General features: G+C 41.8%; 1 protein-coding gene across 10 annotated transcripts in view; it reads right to left on the reverse strand.

Moving 5' to 3' along the window:
- Positions 1-26,262, reverse strand: part of DCAF8 (DDB1 and CUL4 associated factor 8) — a 42,986-nt gene that overhangs the window by 2,123 nt on the left and 14,601 nt on the right. For all 10 annotated transcript variants that reach the window (XM_036835919.1, XM_036836267.1, XM_036836527.1 and 7 more), the window contains 9 exons: positions 22,410-23,080; positions 21,302-21,442; positions 20,105-20,199; positions 15,293-15,403; positions 6,486-6,558; positions 5,906-5,963; positions 5,286-5,393; positions 3,774-3,904; positions 81-200 (listed from right to left, as the gene is read on the reverse strand). In XM_036835919.1, the coding sequence (XP_036691814.1) occupies positions 81-200; positions 3,774-3,904; positions 5,286-5,393; positions 5,906-5,963; positions 6,486-6,558; positions 15,293-15,403; positions 20,105-20,199; positions 21,302-21,442; positions 22,410-23,080 (1,508 nt within the window). The remainder of the gene's footprint in view (positions 1-80; positions 201-3,773; positions 3,905-5,285; positions 5,394-5,905; positions 5,964-6,485; positions 6,559-15,292; positions 15,404-20,104; positions 20,200-21,301; positions 21,443-22,409; positions 23,081-26,262) is intronic.

Here is a 26,262-nt window from a genome sequence, read left to right on the forward strand (position 1 = left end):
TATTCCTTCCTATGACAATGAAAACTCCTCTAACAGTATGTGGATAAGCAGAAAGAAGAAATCTATAGTCAGCTACTTACATCCTTTAACCCTGTAAGTTCAGTGGAAGTTTCAGCTGTGGGTGCCCAGATCTTGACATCATGGTCTAGGCCACTGGTTGCCAGCACAGGCAGGTGAGGGTGGGGCTCAAGACAGTTTACCTGGTCAGGAGTAAAGGAAAACATAGGCTCAGGGGTATGTGGCAATACGGTTTAAAAACCACTACTCACCTTGAACCAAACAACTGTCCTTGATAAAAGTTAAGGCAGCTGCTGGGAAGACAGGCCCACCCATCATAAGCCTAGGCCAAAGGGCCCTCGGGGTGAAAGAAACACTGGACACAGACTGGGTATAAGACCAGGCCTATCTCTCACTTCCTAGGTTTAGGTAGGGGTGGCCTCATCCTCAGACATAGCTCTAGGGGTGGGCGGGTGACTGGCCAAGCATACTGCTGGCTTCACAAAAAGGCAGTGAGGTTCAGATGACCTCATTCTCTCCAGCTTCCAAAGCTCCAACTTGCCCCAGTCTGGAAAAAAACATCTCAGTGGCTTTCACGAAATGGCAAATACATTTTTAAAAATGAAGAAAGCAGCAGCTGCTGCTGAGCCCCCAGAGAAGACTCAGAGAACAATTACATTCCACAGTTTACTAGAACTGGAAGAAGGCATAGGCTGGGAAGAGGCTGAGCCTGAAGAGTACTGGGGTAGTGGAGACACATATCTGCTTGAGAACCCTGCACACCCCAGGAGACAGCATTCTGCTGCCTGCCATGAAAGCACAACAGGCTCAGCTATAGGACAGCACGGTACAGTGAGGCAGCTTCCTGGGGCACCCACAGCCTCAAGCTCAGCCACCCTCTGGATATATTCACTGAGCAGGAGGAATGAACTGCAGCAGCCGAGGCAAAGGCCTTCTGGCTTAGGCAGCCTCCTTCTTTCCAAAGGCACCCATGCCCCCTGCTGTCTGACTTGGAAACATCAGCCTTCCTGGCAGAGCAGGGCAGCTACCACCCCCACCGGAAGAGCTGGTCCCAGATCTAGCTGCTAAAGCATTTTTGGGCTTTTAGTCAGATGAGGAATAGATGGCAAAAGCATCCAGAAGGAAGACGGTGTGGTCCTAGCCACTCCTCACCTCACCCCACCCCACCCCGTCTTGCAGCTGCAGTACAGTCCAAGAAAACAACCCCTGGCAAACAGCCTCTTAGTTCTCTCTGGACCAACCTTCTCTGCCTCGCCTGCACATGCAGAGAGCAGCTGATGGGAAGGCAGGGTCAGCATGGAAAATAAAACTGACATACTGACTTCCAATCTTCTTTGTCTTCCATTTTACAAATAAATTCTCAGAAAACACTGAAGCTAAGTCTGAGTCTAAGAGTAAAGCAGAAACCACATTTCCCTTCTTTCTTCTTTTACTCCACATATCAGCTCATTTCAAAGTTTGTATTTGGGCTCTTTTAGGCAGTGTGGAAGAGGTTCCAGCATCTGGAGCAGAGGTGGCACTAGAGAGAAAAACTCCATTGCCAGAAAATATTATCAAAAGATATGTGACAACCTAACACATACAAACTTGAACTCGTTCATCCATCTCCAGATAAGCCCTTGCTACCCTTCTAAACTCTGACCTAGCTGTGCTTGACAAGTCAGCAAAACAAAAAGGCACAGGGGAGAAATTCCTTGGAACTTAAGACTAAGGACAAAGCCAATGGCAAGAGAGTAAGTTACATATAGTACCTGAGTTGGAGCTTGCAGGAGAAGCCAACAGAGAGCTTCTGAGCCAGAATACCTGGTCACTTCACCCGACCTGTCTGCATGCCAGGACTTATCCTGTCAATAATGCCTGAGCAGAGAAAAGAGCTCTGGCCTTAGACGACTGGGCTGAGGGATGCAGGGGATGGGATAAAGGAGCAAAGTGCTTTTGGGAGACTAAGGATTGTCCTTTGACATCATCCCCCACCCTTGTCCCCGAATGGAAACAATGAAAGGACTAGAGTTTGAGCCAAAAACAGAATCGAGAGACCTGGGCAAGTTGGATGAGAATTTCAAAGATCCCTTCTGGTTCTAATAGTCTACTTAATGATATAGTCTGCATTCAGGCTGGCGCTGGTGACCCCACTGCTGGGAGGTTAGCACAAAAAATCAGGAGCCAAGTGAGGACCACAGAGATCATGCAGCTTACACAGAGGCAGGAAGAAGCCAGGAATCTCGCTGCAGGGTGCAGTCTTTATACCTCTTGTTCTAGTACCTCACTCTTATGACCACTAAAACTCAGGCGTGGGGCCCACCCATCCTACGCAAATGCCCTCCCAACCTGAGCACCTGGATTAATTATCAAACCCTGACACTGGCTAAGCTGAAAGGAGATTGGCCTGTAGAGTGATTCTGGACAACAGACAAGTGCTGGCCTGAGGGAGGGCATTCAGCCCTGCATCTCTCTAGAATGCAATGCAAGACAATAGTTTATGATCAATAAAAGATTCACTGGCCCCTTTTGGCTTTCTTATGACTACATGCCTACTGCAGAATTCTCATTAAAACTCCAGTGTTTTGGGTTTGTTCACTACAGATGATAGAAGAAGACCTATGGAAAAGTAGGAAATGAAGCAGGCAACAGTGAGACACACCTTCAAGTTCTAGACTCTTCTCCACTTATATTCAAGCCATAGAAGCCTTGGGTCTATACTGGTCCCAGGTCCCCAAAATTCAGAGGAAACCAGAAGAAAGTCTGAAATAGCCTCACACCAGGATAAGAGACACACAAGAAGAAATGGGATCCCAACTGCAATGAACCATTCTAAACTCTAACACCACTCTGGATAAACCTCATCAAGAGATGGCTGGGTTCTTTGTAGCTCCCCACAGCTTAGAAGGAATGAAAAGGAAGAAAGAATAAGCATCTGAGCCATCCCTTAGAAGCTCTTAACAAGACTATCTTGGGTAGTCAGTAAAATGTAGTTGCCCAAACTGCCTCTTTCTTATCTTCTGCAGTCTGAAAACCTTGTAATAGAAAGCTACTGAATCCTTCTTGACTCTAGGTCTCAAAAAAAAAAAAAAACCAAAAAATTTATGGTTAGCTAGATGCATCCTAAGAGCTGACCCACCTTTCACTCCCCAACTCACGATCCCCAGGCTTCCTTTTTGCCCTATCTCTATATGGAGGCTGTCTGTAGAACTCAAAGGACAGGCAGACTATGATATGATCACGGGTTGTATAGCAGTCAAACAACAAAAATGGTCACGGGGGCGGGAGCATATTTCTCTCTCCCTATATATGCATACATATTATGTGTGTTTGTATCAATATACAGACCATATTCTGATTTTCCCAACTGTCAGAAAAAATGCTCCTTCTAGCTTGTATCCGCTAATCCAGGATCTATTCAAGATCACTACTTAGCTACCTACTACAGTGTGTAGGATGGTGTGCCCTGAACACTAATGCTTTTGTTTTGGAAAAGGTCCATGCCTAAAGATACCTCACTCAGGCCAGAGGTTCTTCCCTAAAATCCCTTTCTCCTCTTAATAAACCGTGCTGTAGAGGGGCAGAAGACAGGAAAGGGAAGAAAATACTCCATTAAAACCTCAGCACCCGCAGACTATACTGTCTTTTTATTTAGCTGTTTAGAGCTCTAAGATGTGGTATTACATTGTCAGAGTGAGAATTCAGTGGCCCTGTTAAAGCCTACCTTAATGACTGGAGAGAGTAGGAAGCCAGCCAGCCCAGCACACCATACTCACCACGCCTCCCTTGTCCCCCTCCATGAACTGAATGATCTGGCAGGATGATTTCTCCCAGAGGAAGATGTGCCCGCAGTCACTACCGCTCACCACAAACTCACTCTTGGGGCCATAGAAATTGACGCCTTTCACTGAAATGACAAATGAAGGAATAAACCACATGAGAGTTGGCATCAGGCCGACATATATTTACCTCACAGGAAATATAGTTATTCACAAATCTAAATCAGCTAAGAGCCAAAGAATTTCTTTCACTTTCACAAAACAAATCAAGGGATTATGCATGTATAATAGACAGAATAAGAATCACACCAGTTCCAGAGACTATTTATATTCTCCTAAAGAGGTCCATAGAGCTGAGGAGTTTGCAGTCCTTAGCAACAGCCTCAGTCTCATTAGTTTGCACCCTACGGAGCAACCATAGGCCTCACTAACGCCTCACCTGTCCCAACCTGAATGGCCCCAGCTCTGCCCACTCCTAGGCAGCACTGTCCTATGCCTTAGGATTATCCTTGGTATGTGTGCTTCACTGGTACCTTGTCAATGCTTCCTGGGTCATTAGGTGACCTAAGACTGATGGAGGTATATGCCACAATTGCCTATAAGAAGCACCTGAACTGTGCTTGTTACCAAGACTCTGAACAACAGGGCTCCACCCTCTGAAATTAGTAAGAGAAGCCAGGAGTCCCAACGGCTACGTCCAGTTCCATACCAATCATGAGACTGGAACACTTTCTTCTGTATGCCCAAGGACTAAGATCCAAGTACAGGTTTTTCCCTCTCCTCTCACCAGCTCAAGAGAAAAAGGAAAACTAACTGCTCTCCCCAGTCAACATTATGACAGACATCTGATAGGAGCACTAATAACAACAAAGAGCAGTGATTCCAACTTTTCTGTATATTAGAATCAAAGGGAGCTTTTTAAAAATCCTAATCAATGTGCACCCCATACCAATTAAGTCAGAATGGATGGGTATGGAAGCCAGGCTTCAGTATCTTTAAAAGATTGTCAGGTGACTTCATTGTACAGCGAAGTTTGGGAAGCACAGACAGAACAAAAAAGGCCAATCGTCACTGCAAACTTGGGTGAGGTGCTATCACCATTTCTCCTCTTCTGCCTCATTCAAAAGAACTTCCTCCTCTTCCCTGTAAGTACAAGCTCACCCCCTTATTTTAGGCAATTCAGTGCCACTAACTAAGGAGGGCTTTCCCAAACTCCCTAATAAGTCTTTTAATCCTGAAGCTACCTGAAATCATAAGAAAAATATAGTCAGTCTAGTCTCCTTACATCCAGACCAAGTAACAACACTGTAGTGGTGAGAGATGCTCCTGAGCCCTCTCTCCTCTAGCACAGGAGGGCCTATGAAAACTCCAGCCCAATTAGGCTTGTTGTCACTTGGTGACAGGTGGCCTACTCCTTTAGGTAGTTCTTATTTGCACAACCTGCATGAGATACTGTGGTTCTTCAAACCAACAGACTTGGGGTACAGAAACCTAGAAAGACAGCCTCACCTGTGGCGTTATTTCTGTGGCCCTTATATCTCTTAATATACTGGGCCCCATCACTGTGAGAGGAGTTGAAGAGGTAAATGTCTTCATCATTGTAACTGGCCAGGAGCTCTGCCAAGAACAAGCACACAGCAGTGAAGGCAAAGGCTGAAAAAAGCTAGGACCAGGAGTTGGGGGTTGGGGTGGGGCTTCTTGCCAGTAGTGCCCCCTCCTAATACCCAGGTATAGCACCCATCTTACTCAGTTGGAACAGCAGGCAATTCAGGTGTCTAGGGTAGACTAGGAACACGCTGCCAACCCAGGGGTAGCAGAATGCTCAGGAAGATCATACCCATTTATTCAGGAATGAGTCAAAGGCATAAGAACCTGCTCAACCAAATAGTCTGGGCTTTAGGACAAGCCCTGCCAAATATCATCTGCAGCATTCTGCAAGTGCCTGGCATCTCCAAGGGTCATCTGCTGCATCCTCCCGCTGTGTGCTCACCATCAGCAACTACTCCCCAGCTGCTCCACTCGGAGCTATAGCACAGTGGTGAGCACTGGAGGGCACATGCCTCACTGGCTCAGCAGCTCCCTAGACAGAGGGGGCATGCCAGCCTAGGAGCTGGGCCCTGCTCACGTACCTGTGCCGTCGTGGCTGTACACAAGACAGGTGATGTTTGCTTTGGACTCACTGTTCACCTGCAATAAGGAGCAGATACTGACTGATGCCCCACCCCCCCATTTGTTATACCACCTTCAGGAAACAGGTTTTCCTTCCAACTCCCCTGTATCTTCTCCCAGAGATAGATAGATATAGAGACAGAGATAGAGAAAAAGAGAGGGAAAGGGAGAGAGAGAAAGATAGACAGAGAGATAGAGACAGGAGTACAACTGATGAAACTTGACCACCTTGTGGGGCGAGGTCTTTCTACTGGTTGTCTTCTGTGTGCTAGCCATTTCATATATACATTATCTCATTAGGCCTTACCATCGTGGTACAAGGCAGTTATCTGTATCTCTATTTTGTCAATAAGAAAACTGAGGCTAACAGAGGTAAGGTGACTGCCCAAGACCACAAAACTGGTAAGTGGCAGAGCCAGGATTCAAATCCAGGTGTCTGACTCCAAAGTCCAAGCTCTTCCCACCATACCAACAAGTTTGGGGGCAGGCTTGGGGTTGAGTCAGGGAAGCCTGGAGCCACTGGCCCTTCATGAATCTTACCAGGTGATGAGGGCAGAATTTCTTGAGTACTCCATTGTTTTCATTCTCATCAATTTTCCTCTGGTCATAAATCCTACAGTGGAAGAAGCAATGAAAATGTCAAAATTTACAAACATCCCCTGAAGAGTTGCAATTCGATGCAATGGCAGGAACACCAGTCAGCTGGATGTCAGGACAGATAAAGGACATTCCCCAATTAAGCTTCTGGCTCAGGTTCTTCCTCAAAAATCTTCTTCTCCCACCCCTCTTCCAAACCAAAACTCTTATCCAGGTACTTCTCATTTCAAGTAGTAATGCTAAATTATATTATTTTGAAGTGGCTTATCTCTTCTCTCAGCTTTTGTATCATTTACTGTTTATCTGCACTGAAATAACATTATTATAGAGCCTTTTGCATGTATGTTGCCTCCCCAGTACGGTTTATTACTCATGGGCAGAGACCATGCTTTATGTAAGTCAGTGGGTCTTCAATCCTTTTTTGAAATTTTATTTGGCTAGTTCTTCCCACAACTATTACAAACCAACAACTATATCTCAAGACTCCCTCTCTCCTTCCTTCATTCTCATCAAGCATCAAACTACCTTCACCTTCCTCATCTTACCAATCCAAACTTTAATCATTTGTGCAACTATTTATGACACATGGATTAGATGCCAAGTATTATGCCAGGTGCTAGAAATATAGTGAGGAACAAGACAGATCTAGTCCCTGTCTTCACGCATCAGTCTCCTCCAATCTCAGAGTCTCATTCCTCCACAGCTGCTCTTAATCTCATCCCTCCAAGGACCTTGTTTGATTGATTAGTCCATTTCTCACTGATTAGTCCTCTTCCTCACCATTGTCTGCCCATTTTCTAAAAATCCTTCCACTGACCTTTCCTACTCTGGCTTTTTCTATCCTTCCCCCCTGTAGTAAAATTACTGAAAAGAGCAATCTGCATTCAACATTTTCACTCCCTCACCTCCTATTCATTTCTCGTTCCATTCTAATCTAGCTTTGGCCTTCAACTCACTACTGAAACTTCTCTGGCTAAAGTCATCAGTAACCTAACCGCCAATACCAAAAAGATACTTTTTTAGGCCTTTCTCTCTTGTCTTGACATTGCTCATTACTCCTTCCCTGAAACACTTTCTTTCCTTGATGTCCAACCACTCCTTAATGTTGTTCATGGGCTTGTCTTTGTCTACCCCTTAAATGCTGATGTTCCTCAAAGGTCTGGTCTTAAGTTCTCCTCTGATTCTACATAAGGAAATTTTAAAACCTAGAGTTCAAGTATATGTGAATGCCCAGAAACTGTGCTTATGTGTATTTTTCCTGGGAGAAGGGATCATGGTTCTCCTTATATTCTCAAAGAGGCCAGAGACTCAAAAGGGAGGAAGAATTCTGCTCTATACTTTCTTTTGGTAATCAAATTCCATTACCAACACTTTACCACCTATATGTGGATATGTCTCTTAAATCTGTGTCTCCAGCCCACACTTGTTCTGAGTGAGCTCTAGATTTATATCCACATGCCAAATGAATGTTGTAACGGAATGTCCAAAAGTAAAATCATTCTCCTTTTTAAGCTAAGATCATTCTAGACCTACCCTTTCCCACAAATCTTTGTTAATGGCACCATCCTAAATTCAGGTGGCCAAACCAGAAATCAGGTCCTTTCTCTCCTACGTATCTAGTTTCTTTCCTGTCAATTTGACTTCCTGGGTATATTTCTTGACTATATCTGCTTTCTCCACCCTTAGTCATTTTTTGCCTACATTATTTATAGTAATCTTCTGATTTCCTTGCTCATACTGTCACCAGAATTATGTCTAAAATGAAAAATTTAATGTAAATTCCCTGCTTAAATCTCTTCAGTGATTTTGTACTTTCTACTAAATAAAGTCCAAACTACTTAGTATGGCTGCCTACCACTTCTCAAAGATCCTATACATTATACAGAAAACAAAAAAACTATGCTTCCTTGAACATACCATGTCACATCTTGTTATCCTAATTCTACACATATTGTTCCCTCTACCTGAAATACTTCCCATTTGTCTTTAATATTTCCTCTGTGAGAAAGAACAGCATAGTGAAATGGTTTCCAACATATTTAAGGCATCTGAACTGAGTTCAGATACTATGCTACTTACTAGATGAGCAATACTGGGTAAGTTACTTAATATTTTTAATCCCTATATATATCTGCTTCTCCCGAATCCTCCCTGAAGGCAGAAACTATGTCTAGTCAAGTGTGTACCTAGCACACAACAAATGCTCAGTAAATGCTGGATGAATAAACGAACAAATCAATGTATGTTTGTATTCTCCATAATCCATTAATATCTTGCATAAATAGACTATCCAGGAAATGTTTTTTAAATGAACCAATAAAAAAAGAAGACAAATAGGAGACTGCTGTACTACCAATTACTACTCTTCAGCAAATATAGCAGCTGATAATCAGATTTTTTTCCCTCTAAACTAAGTCTAAATCAACAGCTCTCAAATGTCACTAAGCCATCATTATCTTCCCAAGTCATCAAATTAGTAAAAAATTTTAAATATTCAATATCTTGTTGTATGGACCATTCCGTGTTCCTCTGTATCCAATGCTCTTCTTTATGAGGAAATCCTTACCTACCCTCCCCTTTCTTCCATAAGTATTTATTAAGAACCTACTATATTCTAGATATGATGCTTGAAACTAGGGGTTGGCAAACTTTTTTTTTTTTTAATTTATTTATTTTATTTAATTTTTGGCTGCGTTGGGTCTTCATTGCTGCGCATGGGCTTTCTCTAGTTGCGGCGAGTGGGGGCTACTCTTCGTTGCGGTGCGTGGGCTTCTCATTGTGGTGGCTTCTCTTGTTGGGGAACACGGGCTCTAGGCACACAGGCTTCAGTAGTTGTGCACAGGCTTAGCTGCTCTGCGGCATGTGGGATCTTCCTGGACTAGGGCTCGAACCCGTGTCCCCTGCAGTGGCAGGTGGATTCTTAACCACTGTGCCACCAGGGAAGCCCCAAACTTTTTCTTAAATGGCAAGGCAGTAAATATTTTAAGCTGGCAGGCCATCCAGTCTCTGTCACAGTTTCCAGACTCTGCCACTGTAGCATACCATGGATATATGTGAACAAATGGCTATGGCTGTGTTCTAATACAACTTTATTTACAAAAACAGGGTAGACTGCCAAGCCCTGTGCTAGACAGTGGTGATACAAAGATAAATACAAAAAAATTCCCCTATTATCTGTGCATAGGACAGGACATTGACATTAAAAAAAATTTTTTTTTTAATTTTTAAGACTTTGTTTTCTTAAAGCAGTTTTAGGTTTACAACAAAACTGAGAGGGCAGTATAGAGGTTTTTCATACACTCCCTACCCCCACACATGTACAGCCCCTCCCATTATCAAAATCACTCAGCAAAACGGTAGGTTTTTTTTTTAAACCAAGGATGAACCTACACTGACATATGATAATCACTCGAAGTCTACAGTTCACCTGAGGGTTCACTCTTGTACATTCTACAGGTTTGGACAAATGTATAATGACGTATATCCATCATTATAATATCACAGAGTACTTTCATTGCCCTAAAAATCCTCTGTCCTCTGCCTATTCATCTCTCTTGCCCCACCCCACCCCTGGCTACCACTGACCTTTTTCTTATTTCCATAGTTCTGCCTTTTCCAGAATGTCATACTGTTAGAATCATACAGTATGTAGCCTTTTCAGATTGCTGACTGGCTTTTTTTTTCACTTAGTAATATGCATTTAAGGTTCCTCCATGTCTTTTCATGACTTGATAGCTCTTTTCTTTTTAGTGCTGAATAATATTCCATTGTCTGGATATACCACCATTTATTTATCCATTCATATACTGAAGAACACCTTGGTTGCTTCCAAGTTTTGGCAGTTATGAATAAAGCTGCTATAAACATCCACGTACAGGTTTCTGTGTGGACATAACTTTTCAACTCCTTTGGGTAAATACCAAGGAGCTTGACTGCTGGATTGTATGGTACCAGTGTGTTTAGTTTTGGAGAAACCATCAAACTCTCTTCTAAAGTGGCTGTATCACTTTGCATTCCCACTAGCAATGTATGAGAGTTCCCGTTGCTCCACAGTACTCACCAGCATTTCGTGCTGTCAGTGTCCTGGATTTTAGCCACTCTAATAGATGTGTAGTGGTATGTCACTGTTGTTTTAATATGCATTTTCCTGATGACATATAATGTGGATCGTCTTTTCATACACTAGTCATCTGTGTATCTTCTTCAGTGAGGTGTCTGTTAAGGTCTTTGGCCCACTTTTTAATTGGGTTGTTTTCTTGTTGTTGAGTTTTAAGAGTTCTTTGTATATTTTGGGTAACAGTCCTTCATCAGATGTACCTTTTGCAAGCATTTTCTCCCAGTCTGTGGCTTATCTTCTAATTCTCTTGAAAGATAGTGTCTTTCACAGAGCAGAAGTTTTTAATTTTAATGAAGTCTAACCTATCAATTACTTCTTTCATGGATGTCTTTGATGTTGTATCTAAAAAGGCATCACCGAGGGACTTCCCTGGTGGCCCAGGGGTTAAGAATCCGCCTGCCAATGCAGGGGACACGGGTTCGATCCCTGGTCCGGGAAGATCCCACATGCCACGGAGCAACTAAGCCCGTGTGCCCCAACTACTGAGCCTGTGCTCTAGAGCCTACGAGCCACAACTACTGAGCCTGCGTGCCACAACTACTGAAGCCCACGCGCCTAGAGCCCGTGCTCCGCAACAAGAGAAGTCACTGCGATGAGAAGCCCGTGCACCACAACAAAGCCCCAACACAGCCAAAAATAAATAAAATAAATTTTAAAAATAATAATAATTAAAAAATAAAAATAAAAAGGGCATCACCGTACCCAAGGTCTTCTAGGTTTTCTCCGATGTTATCTTCTGGAGTTTTATAGTTTTGGGCTTCACTTTCAGGTCTATGATCCATTTTGAGTTAACTTTTGTGAACTGTGTAAGGTCTATGTCTAGATTCCGTTTTTACACGTGGATGTCCAGTTCTTTCAGCACCATATATTGAAGAGACTATCTTTTCTCCATTTGTTGCCTTTGCTTCCTTGTCAAAGATAACTTGACTGTATTTATGAGGGTCTATTTCTGGGCTCTCTATTCTGTTCTTTTGATCTATTTGTCTATTTCACCAATACAATGCTGTCTGAATTACTGTAGCTTTACAGTATTGATAGGTCTTGAAGTTGGGTAGTATCAGGCCTCCAGCTTTGTTCTTCTCTCTCAATACTGTGTTGGATATTCTGGATCTTTTGTCTCTCCACACAAACTTTAAGAATCAGTTTGTCGATATCCATAAAATAACTTGCTGGAATTCTGATTGGGATTGCACTGAATCAATAGATCAAGTTGGGAAGAACTGACATCTCCACATTATTGAGTCTTCCTATACCCTGGACATTTTAAATCAAATAAAGAATGGTTTCAGCACTGTCTCAACACCCTTACTGCATTTCTCTCCACAGGCCTCCAGGTGCCCACTAATTTGTTACCTTAAGCCTCTCTCTTCCCTCCTCACCTCCTCTTCCCCCAACTTGCCTTTAATCTAGTGTTCTCTCAATGTTGCTGATAAAGATAGAGGAGCAAAGTGACTATTTATTGACTGTGTTTTATAAACCAGGGCCTATACCAAATCCTTTAGCAATAAATTTACATGTCAACCAATCACACTGCCAAATCTATCACCACAGGATTCATTCATCTGATACATTCTCCTTTTCTTCACTCCTGCAAATTCTTAAACCAACCTAAACAGGATTTAGTAGCAGAAACTCAAATCTATGCCACCCTCCACTTGCCTACCTTTTTTCTTTCTCCCTGCCCATCCCCCCTTTTTGGTCATATTCCAAAAAGCATGACTCTCTAAGGCTTCCCTTAAATGCTCCTTCACAATCCTAAACTAAAATTCAGTATTTATGATGTGAAAGCCTTGAGGATGAGTAAGCTATTTCTCTGTATTCCCCTAAAGGAATTCCTTCAGGTTAGTGAAAGCTAATGGTGTTATGATATAAAATACTCAGCAAAAATATTTTCAAATTTGTACTGGCAGGTGAGCCTAAAGTTCTTTCAAAGAACAAAACAGAAAAGAGGAATTCCAAAACATTCAACTGGCTGAACTGAAGAGGTGCCAGAGAAATTGAGGATGATCAGAGAAGAGCTAGGGTGTGAAAGGGCCATCTGCTCATAGGCGATCAGTGTGCCTCAAAATCTACACGTGCTTCTGTCGAGTAAACAGCCTATTACATGCTGAGAATTTGGCATGTACAAAGGGATAAAGGATATTGAGGCTGATAAGAAATAGAAGATCTGAGTATTTCTCCTTGTGATGAAATGCTAAAACTAATTTCCAGCCCCACTCTCACCCTGAGAAAGTATTAGCTCTGGATAAAAGCATTATCAATTGCAGTTCTCAATACAGCCAACGCCTCCACTCTCCTCCAAACATCAAGGTCCTAGTGGTTGAATTATCTAGAGACACAGACTTTTCCATGAATCCAGAGCTCTAAGCAGGAAATGCAAATTAGAAAATTCAGTAAATGCTTGATTTGGAGGAGGAAGCACCTGGAAGTTCTGACAACTGCAACCCCATTTTGGATCAACAACTTATCTTAAAAAAAAAACTACTGCTAAACATTTGCTATTGGTGAATAGAGGAAAGGAATTTAGAAGGCAAGGGAAACAGGGGAAGAAGAAGAGAGCAACAATGTTGCCCAGTTCTCTTGTGGCAGGATTCTTCAACAAGTTAAGATCATCTCTCAGGTATTTCTAAAAATTTAGTCCCATCCCTGTGATTATTAATAAAATTAATTACAGAATACAGTTATAAAAATATCCTCTTATTTAAAAAGGAAGATGGGACTTCCCTGGTGGCACAGTGGTTAAGAATCTGCCTGCCAATGCAGGGGACACGGGTTTGAGCCCTGGTCTGGGAAGATCCCACATGCTGCAGAGCAACCAAGCCCGTGCGCCACAACTACTGAGCCTGCGCTCTAGAGCCCACAAGCCACAACTACTGAAGCCTGCATGCCTAGAGCCCGTGTTCCCCAACAAGAGAAGCCACTGCAATGAGAAGCACACGCACCAAAACAAAGAGTAGCCCCTGCTCTCTGCAACTAGAGAAAGCCCGCGTGAAGCAACAAAGACCCAACGCAGCCAGAAATAAATAAATTAAATAAATAAATTTATAAATAAATAAAAAGGAAGATAATGCTTTTCATCCACCATCAGGAAAGCATAAAGTCATTCATTCTTCTAGTGATCCTTTCCTTCCTCCCTTTCAAACTGATGATCTCTTGGAAACCAAAGAAATATACTTAAAAATAGGCCAATTGCATCATCAAAAAATCTACAAACAATAAATGCTGGAGAGGGCGTGGAGAAAAGGGAACCCTCTTGCACTGTTGGTGGGAATGTAAATTGATACAGCCACTATGGAGAACAGTATGGAGGTTCCTTAAAAAACTAAAAATAGTACTACCATACAACCCAGCAATCCCACTACTGGGCATATACCCTGAGAAAACCATAATTCAAAAAGAGTCATGTACCACAATGTTCACTGCAGCACTATTTACAACAGCCAGGACATGGAATCAACCTGTGTCCATCGACAGATGAATGGATAAAGAAGATGTGGCACATATATACAATGGAATATTATTCAGCCATAAAAAGAAACGAAATTGAGTTATTTGTAGTGAGGTGGATGGACCTAGAGTCTGTCATACAGAGTGAAGTAAGTCAGGAAGAGAAAAACAAATACCGTATGCTTACACATACATATGGAATCTAAAAAAAAAAATGGTTCTGATGAACCTAGGGGCAGGACAGGAATAAAGATGCAGATGTAGAAAATGGACTTGAGGACACTGGGAGGAGAGGGAAGGGTAAGCTGGGACAAAGTGAGAGAGTAGCACTGACATATACACACTACCAAATGTAAAATAGATAGCTAGTGGGAAGCAGCTGCATAGCACAGGGAGATCAGCTCGGTGCTTTGTGACACCTAGAGGGGTGGGATGGGTGGGGGAGGGAGATGCAAGAGGGAGGGGATATGGGGATATATGTATGCATATAGCTGATTCACTTTGTTATACAGCAGAAACTAACACAACACTGTAAAGCAATTATACTCCAATAAAGATGTTAAAAAAAAAATAGGCCAATTGGATAGGGATGGGATATAATTGTGACAAGGGGCCAGAAGGAAACTAACTGCTACACATGGCGACTGAATCCATGAACTCTGTTTTCCTTAGGATATATCTCAATAGACAGTGTTACAAGAAATGTTCATAGTAACAAAGATATCACTAAAGATAAAGAAAAGTGGTTCAGGATCCCGGGAGCCAAAACCCGAAGTTCATAATGAGTACTCCCAAGTCAAATTATTTCTGTATCTGAAACCAGCATTCAAAATTTCTAGTACGTGTTAATTTATATATGAAAAATGGTAGAAAATATTTACTAATAGAGCACTTGCTAGTAAACCTGGGTTTATGCCTAGCTGCTAGGTGGAGAACTTGGTCAATTCATCAAACTTCTTTAGAACTTGATAATATCTATAACATGTTAAGCCATCCCTCAGAGATTGCTACATTAGGGAACAGAATATGTCAGAGGAAGTTTAAACTCTTTGGAAGATGGCAAAAAATTAAAGATGGTGGTTAATGAACTCCTAGGCAATTCATAGCCTTCCATAAGGGACAGCTGGTAGTACACAATACATCACAGTCTCAAACTCTCAAAGACACAAAAGAGCCACAGACTCACCTTACAAACTGATCTCGTCCACCCACTGCAAACTGGTGGGTATTTGCAGGATTCACATAGATTGTATACAGCCCCACCTTCTTCTCCTTTTCTTTTGTCACCACCAGTTTCTTCAGAGTAGAAAAAGTATGTAAGTCATATTCTCCAAAAGATCCAGATAGTCATGGCAAGTGAGAACAGAGACAGTAACGCACACACAGCTAATAAGAAACCAAAACAGATTCTCACTTGGAAGAAAGAAGTGGTTTTTGTTTGTTCGTACATTGGAACAAGAAAAACAAAAAACCCACCACCATATATATTTACTAAATGCTACTTTGGAGATGGAAAAAACGTAGTAATTTTCTGGTGTTCCTCAAGAAGTATAAATTAAAGGTGTATGAAAGTATTGCTCCTCAGTAGCCTTAGCTTGAGTCCAATATGATGACAACCAATCATTAAAGAGACAATACTACCCACATCTTCCCATCCTCTACTTGTAAGTACATCTTCCCAATCATCTGGGAGCAGGGAGTGAGGGGAGGATGAATCACAGAAACAGTGGACAGAAAAGACCTTAAGGGGGACTTCCCTGGTGGTCCGGTGGGTAAGACTCCGTGCTCCCAATGCAGGGGGCCCGGGTTTGATCCCTGGTCAGGGAACTAGATCCTGCAGGCATGCCACAACTAAGGAGTCAGCATGCCACAACTAAGGAGTCAGCATGCCGCAATTAAAAAGTCCAAACGCTGCAACGAAGATCCCACATGCTGCAACTAAGACCCCGCGCAGCCAAAATAAATAAAAATTTAAAAATAAACATTAAAAAAAAAAAAAAGGAAAAGACCTTACGGTCAGAATCTATCTCCCAAATTCCAGAGAAGTATCACTTAAAACCCAGCTTTAAAAATGCACGATGAAAAACGACAAGCAACGGTTAATACAAAGGAAAACAGTATTAGTCTTCCCTTATTTGAAGCAAATTAGGAGCAGAGATTCTTGTCAAGACAGCTGTTTTTAATGCTAAAAAATTATTTCTAAATTATTCTTCTGGTTGTACCACAAAAAAAGGTGATTCTTAGGAGGGCATGGGACCCCGAGGAAACCTCATAAAATTTCAGAGTTTTAGCCAGAAGATTTTGGCCAAAGAGCCATAATTTTGTCCCACCTTAAGGGTAGCCCTATAAATACTCCTCCCAGATTGAAGCGTTCAACCTGTCAAATATGACATCATAAAGATTAGTAAATTTATAGGAAAAGGAAGACAGGAAAGGAAGGGACTGGGCTTTAGCTTGCTTGCTTTCTTTTTTTTTTTTTAGTGCTGAATAATATTTCATTATCTGGATATACCACAGTATACCCATTCACCTACTGAAGTACATCTTGGTTGCTTCCAAGTTTTGGCGATTATGAATGACAGCTTTCATTTTTAATTCTAAGCTTTTGCTCATTTCTGGTGCTTACAGAAAATGAAAGAACTATAACTATGACAATAAGTTTCTTTGTAAATGATGTCAGCATCCTCTCTGAATGGTCAAAGTCACTCCATCCTAGACTGCTCTAGGCAAAGGAGAAATTTAATTTTAAAATCTCTGCAGCCTTCCATTAAAAGAATAGTGTACAAAGGTCATTAAAAATAAATGTCATTAGGAAATACACACATACCCAAAACACAAGGCAGAAAACAAATCAAAAAAGAGTTTCAGGAACAAAACTAGCAATGGAGAAGAGGCAGCTCTAATTGGGCTTTAGATATGGAAGAGGAAGAGGAGCAGCTGCTGCTCTTTTTCAGAGAAACATCTCATTTCCTCAGCAATTTGGATTTTTAGAAGGAGAGGGTCAGACAAACATAACAGTTACCATGCAGAAGCAAAATGAAAGAAGTGAGGGGATAGATTATGAAGTACTGGCTCCACTGTCATCTAATCCTGACAAAGAACTCAATCTTCTATGCCTCCATTTATTCACCTAAAACAAACAATTCTCTCTCCTAATGCATAAATGCACAGAGCACCTTGAGCCCTGTGGGGAAAATGCAGAGGTGCTATAAAAATGATTGATAATGGCAGCAGGAAAAAAAAAAACCGTTTTGACACCAGAGCAAGGCAGCACACAAAGCCATATGAAACAAATTTACCAAATTCTGCCTTAAAATTTGCAGTTTTTAGCGAGCTGGTATGTTCCAGGAAAAAGGGAAAAACAATTACAGATCAAACCAAAGGATTCCTCTGAAGAATATCTCAAACTAGCTTCCGCTGCCTAAATGAATATCCCACCCACAGCTCCAAATCCAACTCCTCCTATGATGTTAGCCAATATCACCAGCTTCCAGAGACTCAGCTATTATGTATACACAAAAGAAAAATTCCCCTATGCCAACTTCACACAAAAATGCCTCTGATATACGCAGATGTTCAGGCACCAGCTTAACACATACGGATACACACTCTAGCCATGACCTTCACATTCAGTCCTCCCACCTCATTCTAGCCTTCCACTAATTCAACCCCTAAAGCAAAAACTTTCTTAAGGTCAGAATCTGGACCTCCTCCTACTCAAAGTTTCTCCTATGTTCCCCCTTTTAGTTTCTATCCCACCTATTACTGCTTGCACCTAGATCCATTGATCAACTCTCAGTCAGATTTTCTGCTTACATCTTTTCATTACACATTCAATAATCTGCCAGTCATTTACTCTGCCCATTACTTGAACCAGATTCCCAATTTCTTGTGGCCTAACAGTAGTTTTCCTCTGAACCTGACCCATAGGATTTCACTCAGCTTCACAACGCTCTACCAGAGCAGACCAAACAAACTCATATCATTTTTTCCATCTTTGTCCTTCCACTCCCCTCTGGAAAACTTGCTAATGTTCCATTATCATCACAGAACCATGGAACTTGAGAACTGAAAATAACAAACATCATTCAGTTTAAGAGATTAAATGATTTTCTCAAAGCTATATAACTGCAGGCTAGTACTAGGAGGCAGATCCCTTGTCACCCAGGCCTGTTCCCTTTGCAGGAGAAATCCATTCATTATCTCTCAATCTTCATCCTCTTAAGTTTTATATAAATAACCAGTATATCCTTTCCACAAGCCAAAAACATTTCCATCCTTTAACCACTATTTTAAATTCTTCACTTTCTAGACAACTTTTTGTATACTTATCTAAAAATAAAAGTCTAATAATAATCAGCCTTAAGATTATATTCCCTAAATTAACTTATATTTTACTTGTATGCTATGTAAATCAGTGACACCCCTTACTCAATATTGGTATTGACATGTAAGAGTTAAGATAATTTTTAAGGGGGGAGAGTTCTGAAAAGTTGAAATCTTGAGTTCTTCCTCACTTTGTGATCCTAGAATAAACTTCCAGAATGCCATATTAAAAAAAAAAAAATAGTTTTTAAGACTAACAATACAATAAATAATGTAGATAATCTATCAACTAGGTAGTCGTTAAACAAACTGTGGTACACCAATGCTATGACACAGATGTCATGGTTAAAAATGAGGTAGGCCATAGGGGCTTCCCTGGTGGTTCATGGTTAAGACTTTGCCTTCCAACGCAGGGGGCAGGGGTTCAATCCCTGGTCAGGGAGCTAAGATCCCACATGCCTCTTGGCCAAAAAACCAAAACATAAAACAGAAGCAATATTGCAACAAATTCAATAAAGACTTTAAAAATGGTCCACATAAAAATAAATAAATAAATAAAATGTTTAAGAAGAAAAAATTAGGTAGGCCTTTTTGGTCTGACGTAGAAAGCTCTCCAAAATACATCATGATGTGAAAAAAGTAAATTGCAGGAACATACGTATATGTAAGTTTATATATATGTACAATTATCCCATGTTGGAGGGAAGACTGTATATGTATATAGTAAGATACATAAATGTATACAAAAAGGATTGAAAAGGTATTCAAAATTTATAACAATGGTTATCAATAGCTAGAAAAGTGGGGGGCAGGGGAGGTATACATGAGGGAGCATTTACATTTTGTCCACATACTTCATTATTTGAGTTTTTAAAACAAGATATATTTGTTTATTATAAGCAATAAAAATGAAAAAAGGAAACTGAAATAATTAGTAGCTACAAGTCAGTATGTTCCAACCATGGTGCCAGACACTATGCTGAGGTATCAAACACATTTATCAATAATCCTCACAGAAACCAGAAAAAGAGAGAATAAGACTGACTGATTATACCCATAGTGAGGCTGAAGAAACTGAAGTTCAGAAAGGTTATATAGGTCATTACTAGTAGTGCCCAAGTTGAGATTTGATCTAGGTCTGCCTGGATCCAAATAAGATGCTATGCTCTTTCTATGATATCACACAGCTAAAAGGGGATATAATTTACCTATGAGTCTCTGATTCATGTAAAAATAAGCTGTGATATGATAGAGTTCTACTATAGCTACCAATATTTTTGTTCAAGAATTATCATTTAATTTTTACATTTCTACACAAAATTGAAGTGAAAACTACATAGGAGCTTATCTCTAAGTTGCTAGTAACGTGCTTCTTGTGGGGAAGTTGAGTGGCACCCAAGTGAATGGAGAGTGGAAGACTATCCAGTTATTAAAGCCCACATATAACAAGATAACTGAACCCTGCTTTAGAAATGAAGATAGGTGAATAGTATTTTACTGCTGAGAAACAGACAACAAAGAAGTAAGGAATTCCCCTAAACTCATCTGTTTCTTATCATAAATACAAAGGAACCATTCTGATGGACCAGAGAGTTGAGCATTACCTAGGACACGTGCAATATTTTCAAAACCAAGAAATCCAATTCTGTAAAAATACTACTGCTATACTTACGAAGCTGGCCGGTCTTGTCTGAGGTCAATGGTGAAGACAACTGCATCTTCACCTGCAGATAGGAACGTACAGGGAGAGTCTGGTTCCAGGGCCAACTGAAGGAGAAAAAAGGGAAAGGATGAGGTTTCTAAAGATTAAAATTAGAGGTTGTCTAACTCATTCCTTTATCTTTATGAAGGGCTGCATTTAAAATGTCTCAAAAAAAATAATAATAAAATGTCTCAGCAAGAGAAACATCTACCTTTTTTGTTGTAAAATCCCAGGAAAGAAGATAATAAGCCCATTCTCTCTTGCTCTGTGTGAATTATTCACAGCTTATTTATTCTATACAAGTCAAAAGGACAGGTGATTTGCTATTTTAACGAAGTATCCAAGGGATATGAACAGTGATACCAAAGGAAAACACCGCCATTAGGGCTCATCCTCAAAATCAATTCCACACCCTCAGGTGGGGAGAGAAATGGCACCCAAGTTTCATTCCCTACAGCTTAGTTCTAAAAGTTAGTTATCTAGTGGTTGGGGGTAGTCTTAAGAATCAAAGAAATAGGTAATTTTCATATTTCTTGAGCCATGGGCGAGGAAAGCATACTCCAGGTCCACCTACATATTTGTTTAGGGTTTGTAAAAAAAAAAAAAAAAAAAAAGAGGACCATCCTCTTTCCACGGCATGGAAGAAAACAGTGCCCACTCTGAGACTAGGCAGTTCTTGGCTCCTCACTGGCTGCCATCATGATTATTTGGCCTATATCCCCAGCTCTAAATAGGGCTTCCAGAAATAGTACTGTTTATGCACTGAGAGTTGTGAGCAGAAAAGCTGGAGCTCTCACATATAAGAAGCCAACAGCTAGCACCTTAGAGCTGTTAAAATGTTCTAAATACAATAGGAGTAAATTTTAAAGGTTTGGAAGGCACAGTAGACCTCAAGGATCTCCAAACCAACCATGTTTCAGCTTAGGAGTTAAGTATTATCAGGTGAATGTTGCATGTGCAAGATCTAGAGCTCTCTCAAATACTTGCCTTCTGAGAAGTTTAGTGTGGCTGCTTTTTCTCCCATCTTACCTACATATCCTAGGACTGAAAGAACTGATGCAGGTGACCACAACAAAGGGGACACAATGGACAGAGATACTGGAGGGCTTTGGCTGAGATCCACAGAGGAGCTGAACTGCACAACCTTTGGGGCAAGGGCTTACTTACCTTGTGGGATGCTCCCTTGTGCTGGGCCACACGCTTTGTATTCTTGCAGCACTGTGTAGCAGACAACTCTGCTACCCGAACCTGCCCATCACGGGCACACATGGCCAGGGTGGAATCGCCACTGTTAGGAAGGAACTTGGCCTGGGATGTTAAGAATAAAAAAAAGGACAAGAGAAATTGAAGAGGTGAATTTGAGAGGGAAAAACATGATGACAACCCCAAATCATCCGCTTTTGCTACACAACAGCTGGAAACTTAGACCTCCTGCTCTTATACAGTTGGCTCAAGTCCAATTTCTCCCAAGGGTTAAAGGAGAGGAAAAGAAAAAATTTCTGATATGAGAGGATTTCTGTTGATTCTGTAAGGCTGAACTGGTATGAGTGCTCAGGTGAACTAGGACTATACCCAGAAAGAAAGAAAGGTAAGGGAAAAAGGAGAAAATCTTCCTTGATTCAGGAAGTAAACATAAACTTGCTACAAAGAAAAAGGAAACTAGAGGGGATATTGGGGAAGGAAAGAGAACATGCTTAGGGATAAATGGCTAGTACCATATGATGGATGGGGCTGGTAAGTAAAACTTCCAGAGAATAACAATATTAACTAATATTTATCAAATGTTTATTAAGTACCAGGCACGGTTCTAACTGCTTAGCTTCTACTGTTATTTAATCCTCATGACCCTGTATGTTATTAGCCCTATATTATAGGTAAATAAACTGAAGACAGAGGTTAAATAAACTTGCCCAAGATCACACAGCTAGTTAAGGGGTTGGACCAAGATTTAAACTCAACTAGACTGGTTCAAGAGCCTCTGCTCTTGTATTGTACCGCCTCCTAGCATGGCATTTAGCGCCTTCCTGATGATTTCCAAGCACCCTTCCTATTATAATGAGGCTTCTTACAGTCTCTGTGCTCAAGGAAACAAAAGGTTGCCATGAGTCTTTCAGTGTATTTAACTCCTCTAAGTCATTATGGGAGCCAAGGAAGGACGGAGTCCTGATACCTAATTCCTACCACAACTCACTATCACTCCTACTCCAGGCAGCAGCTCAGGTTTATCTAACTCGTGCCTGATTTTCTCAGTTGCCAATCTGCTCCCTTGCCTCACCTGGAAGACATTGCTTTTGTGGCCGCTCTCAAAGTCCAATACTGGCTGTCGCCGCACCCAGTCCCAAACGACCACTTTCAGGTCATCGCTGCCACTGGCCAGCCAGGTGCCGCGCTGGTTAAAGTGCAGGGTATTAACACAACCAGTATGGCCCTCAAGCCCATGCTGCAGGCGGAAACGCTGCACAAAGACTCTTGCCCCACAAGCCTCATACACAAAGCGGGCACTTGAACCCAGCTCCCGCTCCCGAAGGGCAGGAAGGGCTTGCCAGCGAGGTCGGGGCAGGACTGAGGTCTCCGAGGACACCCAGTCCTCCAGGGCCCGCTCATCATCTGATGAGTCCTGGTCACGGTTGGCCCGCTTGCGCTGTACGCGACGACGAGGATGCTCTTCCTCCTCCTCTTCTTCCTCCTCTTCTTCCTCTGAGTGGTCATGGACTTGGTTTTCATCATTGATGGAGTAATGGCCAGTGTCCTCCATGCTGTCAGAGTCCTTGTCTTCACCTGAGCTCTCTGTATCTGTGCCTCGACTTTCTGTGCTGGTGCGGTTGGGGCCACCATCATCCCCGGTCAAGCTCAAGCTCAGGTCTGAGGCCTCCACTTCAATGCCTGAGGATGTCTCCCTCCCCTCCTCAGCACCAGACATCTCCTCTGGACTGCTAGACAGGCTTCCTGCATGTTAGTGAGGAATGGGTAGGTGAGGGGGAAAAATAAGGAAATAAGATAGTGACCAGAAGGATTCCCACTCCTTAGTCTAAAAATTCATCCCACCAAAAGACCCAGAAACCAACTTTGGTCAAAATGTTTTCATTACATATGCTTATAAACAGTACCTTCTGAGAGGGAATCTTGAAAAGATGAAAACCAAAGTCACACACAAATAAAGAACTGCAGGACAACCAAAGATTATAATAAATTCTCAAGAAGCAAAGCACTGGCAGATTTTTAAAAAGTGTGCCTGATACAACTACCTTAGGCTCTATTTTGCTAGATGGGCATCCATTAGTTATGGCACATAATTAAGCTGAACATAAGAAAAAAGAACAGCCATCCCTGGGCTTCCCTGGTGGCACAGTGGTTAAGAATCCGCCTGCCAATGCAGGGGACACGGGTTCAAGCCCTGGTCCAGGAAGAGCCCACATGCCACGTAGCAACTAAGCCCTTGTGCCACAACTACTGAGCCTGCGCTCCAGAGCCCGTGAGCCACAACTACCGAGCCCGCATGTCGCACCTACTGAAGCCCGTGCGCCTAGAGCCCGTGCTCTGCAACAAGAGAAGCCACCCAATGAGAAGCCCGTGCACCGCAACGAAGAGCAGCCCCCGCTCGCCACAACTAGAAAAAAGCCCGCGCGCAGCAACAAAGACCCAACACAGCCAAAAATAAAAATAAATAAATAAATTTTAAAAAAAGAACAGCCATCCCCAGCAAGAGTTGGACTATTTACCACTTCGAGAAAGCACCACTACCTCCCACCTCTTAAACCCTGAAGTTTCTTCCCCCGAGGTTTTAAAATCCACTAAGAATCCAGAAGGAAGTGCAAGGGACAAGTGGAAATTGTGACCATTTGAGTGGCTTCTTGCTCTCTTTTTTGCTGATAAATGTATTCTGCCTTACTTCCATTAATTTAATAATCGTAATACTAGTTTTAGATATAGGAATTCTAGTGAGACAAAGTTTTATCAGGAAGCATAAATAAAATTGATAAAAATCAGGGCTACTACAGTGGGACCTGAAAAGTTCATATTCTAGGTCTGCCATATTGGTAGTTATAAAATAACTGGGTCACTTTGAGCAATATAATCCCCAAAATTAGATACCGAATTCTCCTATCTAACAGCCAAATCATATTCTAGTGAGCACTTTGGCAATGTTCTAGGGCCAAAAGGACCAAAACTTCCAAACTAAGGTCAAGATGTAAAGAAAGGAAGGGGGTGAATGAGGATTTTAAACCCTGCTCATGGCCTCCTTTCCTCAGATGACAATAAATTTTATCTTGCCAGAAGTAAAGGCTATTAGGAAAGGCTGACCAGCTATGTGTGACTCTGGTATAAGCTATTCAACTCCAATACCACATTGATGTTTAAGGATTCAAAATGGGAATATCTTCTTGCTTAGTCATCTGGATTAGAGCAGTAATTTCTGAAGATCTTTGAAGCAATGGAACGTCTTTTCAATGAACTCTTAGGCAAAGCCCAATAAAGAAAACAGATAAACAATACACACACTTTTGGTTCAAGTAGTGACAGAAGGTTGGGAGACACACAAACAGCTCTTTTCAAAAAGCACCTCAACTAAGAGCACAGTGTGAAAACGACTAGGAACTGGAAGAAAAAGGGGAAAAGTGCAGCAATTTGCTCCCAGGAACTACATTTGCTGAGGCTGCTGTATATGCTGAGAAAGATTAATAATTGTGGTTTTTGAAATGAAATTGGGTTTGAGATTGGGAGTGGTGAGAAGGGATAAAATATCACACCCATCACTTCTGTGAAGAAGAAAAAAAAAATGAAACATCAAAACTCCTAGCATTTATTGTTAAAATTAAGATGACTTTGGGGGCCTTACCACATTAAGATAAGGGCCAGAGCATGTCACAAGCTCAGCAAGAGGACACTAACAGTCAGTGACCAAGATAATAGCTAGGGGTTGGCAAATTTTTTCTATAAAGGGCCAGATAATAAAAAGTTTAGGCTTCTAGGGGCTTCCCTGGTGGTGCAGTGGTTAAGAATCTGCCTGCCATTGCAGGGGACACGGGTTCGAGCCCTGGTCTGGGAAGATCCCATATGCCGCGGAGCAGCTGGGCCCGTGAACCACAATTACTGAGCCTGCGCGCCTGGAGCCTGCGCTCCGTAGCAAGAGAGGCCGCGATAGTGAGAGGCCCGCGCGCCGCGATGAAGAGTGGCCCCCACTGCCCGCAACTAGAGAAAGCCCTCGCACAGAAACGAAGACCCAACCCAGCCATAAATAAATTAATTAATTAATTAAAAAAAAAGTTTAGGCTTCTAAACTTTGGACCATATGGATGTATGGCACAACTACTCAACTCCACTGCTGTAGCACAAAAGTAACCATAAATACTATGTAAATAAATGCAGCATGACTGAGTTCCAGTAAACTACAAAAACAGCAGCCCGCAGGCCTGTGGATTTAGCCTGCAGGCCATAATTTGCCAATCCCTGATCTAGCTAATGGCCAAACTCCAAATCAATTGTATACCTCCAACCCCTCTAGAATCCTGTGCCTTTCAACTAAGCCCAGTGAAAACTCTGAATCACTCTCCTTTACAGAAGATAAATGAACACCAGTGGTAAGAAAAGAACAAAGGGGCAGTAAAACAGCATGCTGAAAGTCTCGCTCTCCCTTACTCACTTCATTGCTCTACCAAAGACGTCAACTAGAATTTAGACGATAATCTTAACCTACAAGGTGCTGAGGAATGCTGAACACTGTGCTGTCCAATTATATCCATTTGAAGGACCTCCTCTAGTTGGAAGTTGGCTCAGAGTGGATGCACTGGTCAAATAACCCAGGTAGTAGCTATACTCTACCAGAATCATGATATTCTGCCTTCAAATCTGCCGTAGACCCAGTGATTTAACACTTGGCAGCACTGGTGGAAGGAAGGAAAGGAAGCAGGGAGGGAGGGAGGAAGGGAAAGAAAGAAAGAAAGAAAGACAGAAAGAAAGAAAGGAAGGAAAGAAAGGAAAGAAAGGAAAGGAAGGAAAGGAAAAAAAGGAAGAAAGAGAAGAAAAGAAAAAGAAAGAAAAAAGCCCCAATTGCATCTATTTATAACTTCATCTCTTATCTAATATCTCTACTGAACTATGATCTACCATGAAAAGAGACCTCTCCTTAT

This window comes from Balaenoptera musculus, chromosome 1 (genome assembly GCF_009873245.2).
Source record: "Balaenoptera musculus isolate JJ_BM4_2016_0621 chromosome 1, mBalMus1.pri.v3, whole genome shotgun sequence".
Classification (NCBI taxonomy): Eukaryota; Metazoa; Chordata; class Mammalia; order Artiodactyla; family Balaenopteridae; genus Balaenoptera; species Balaenoptera musculus.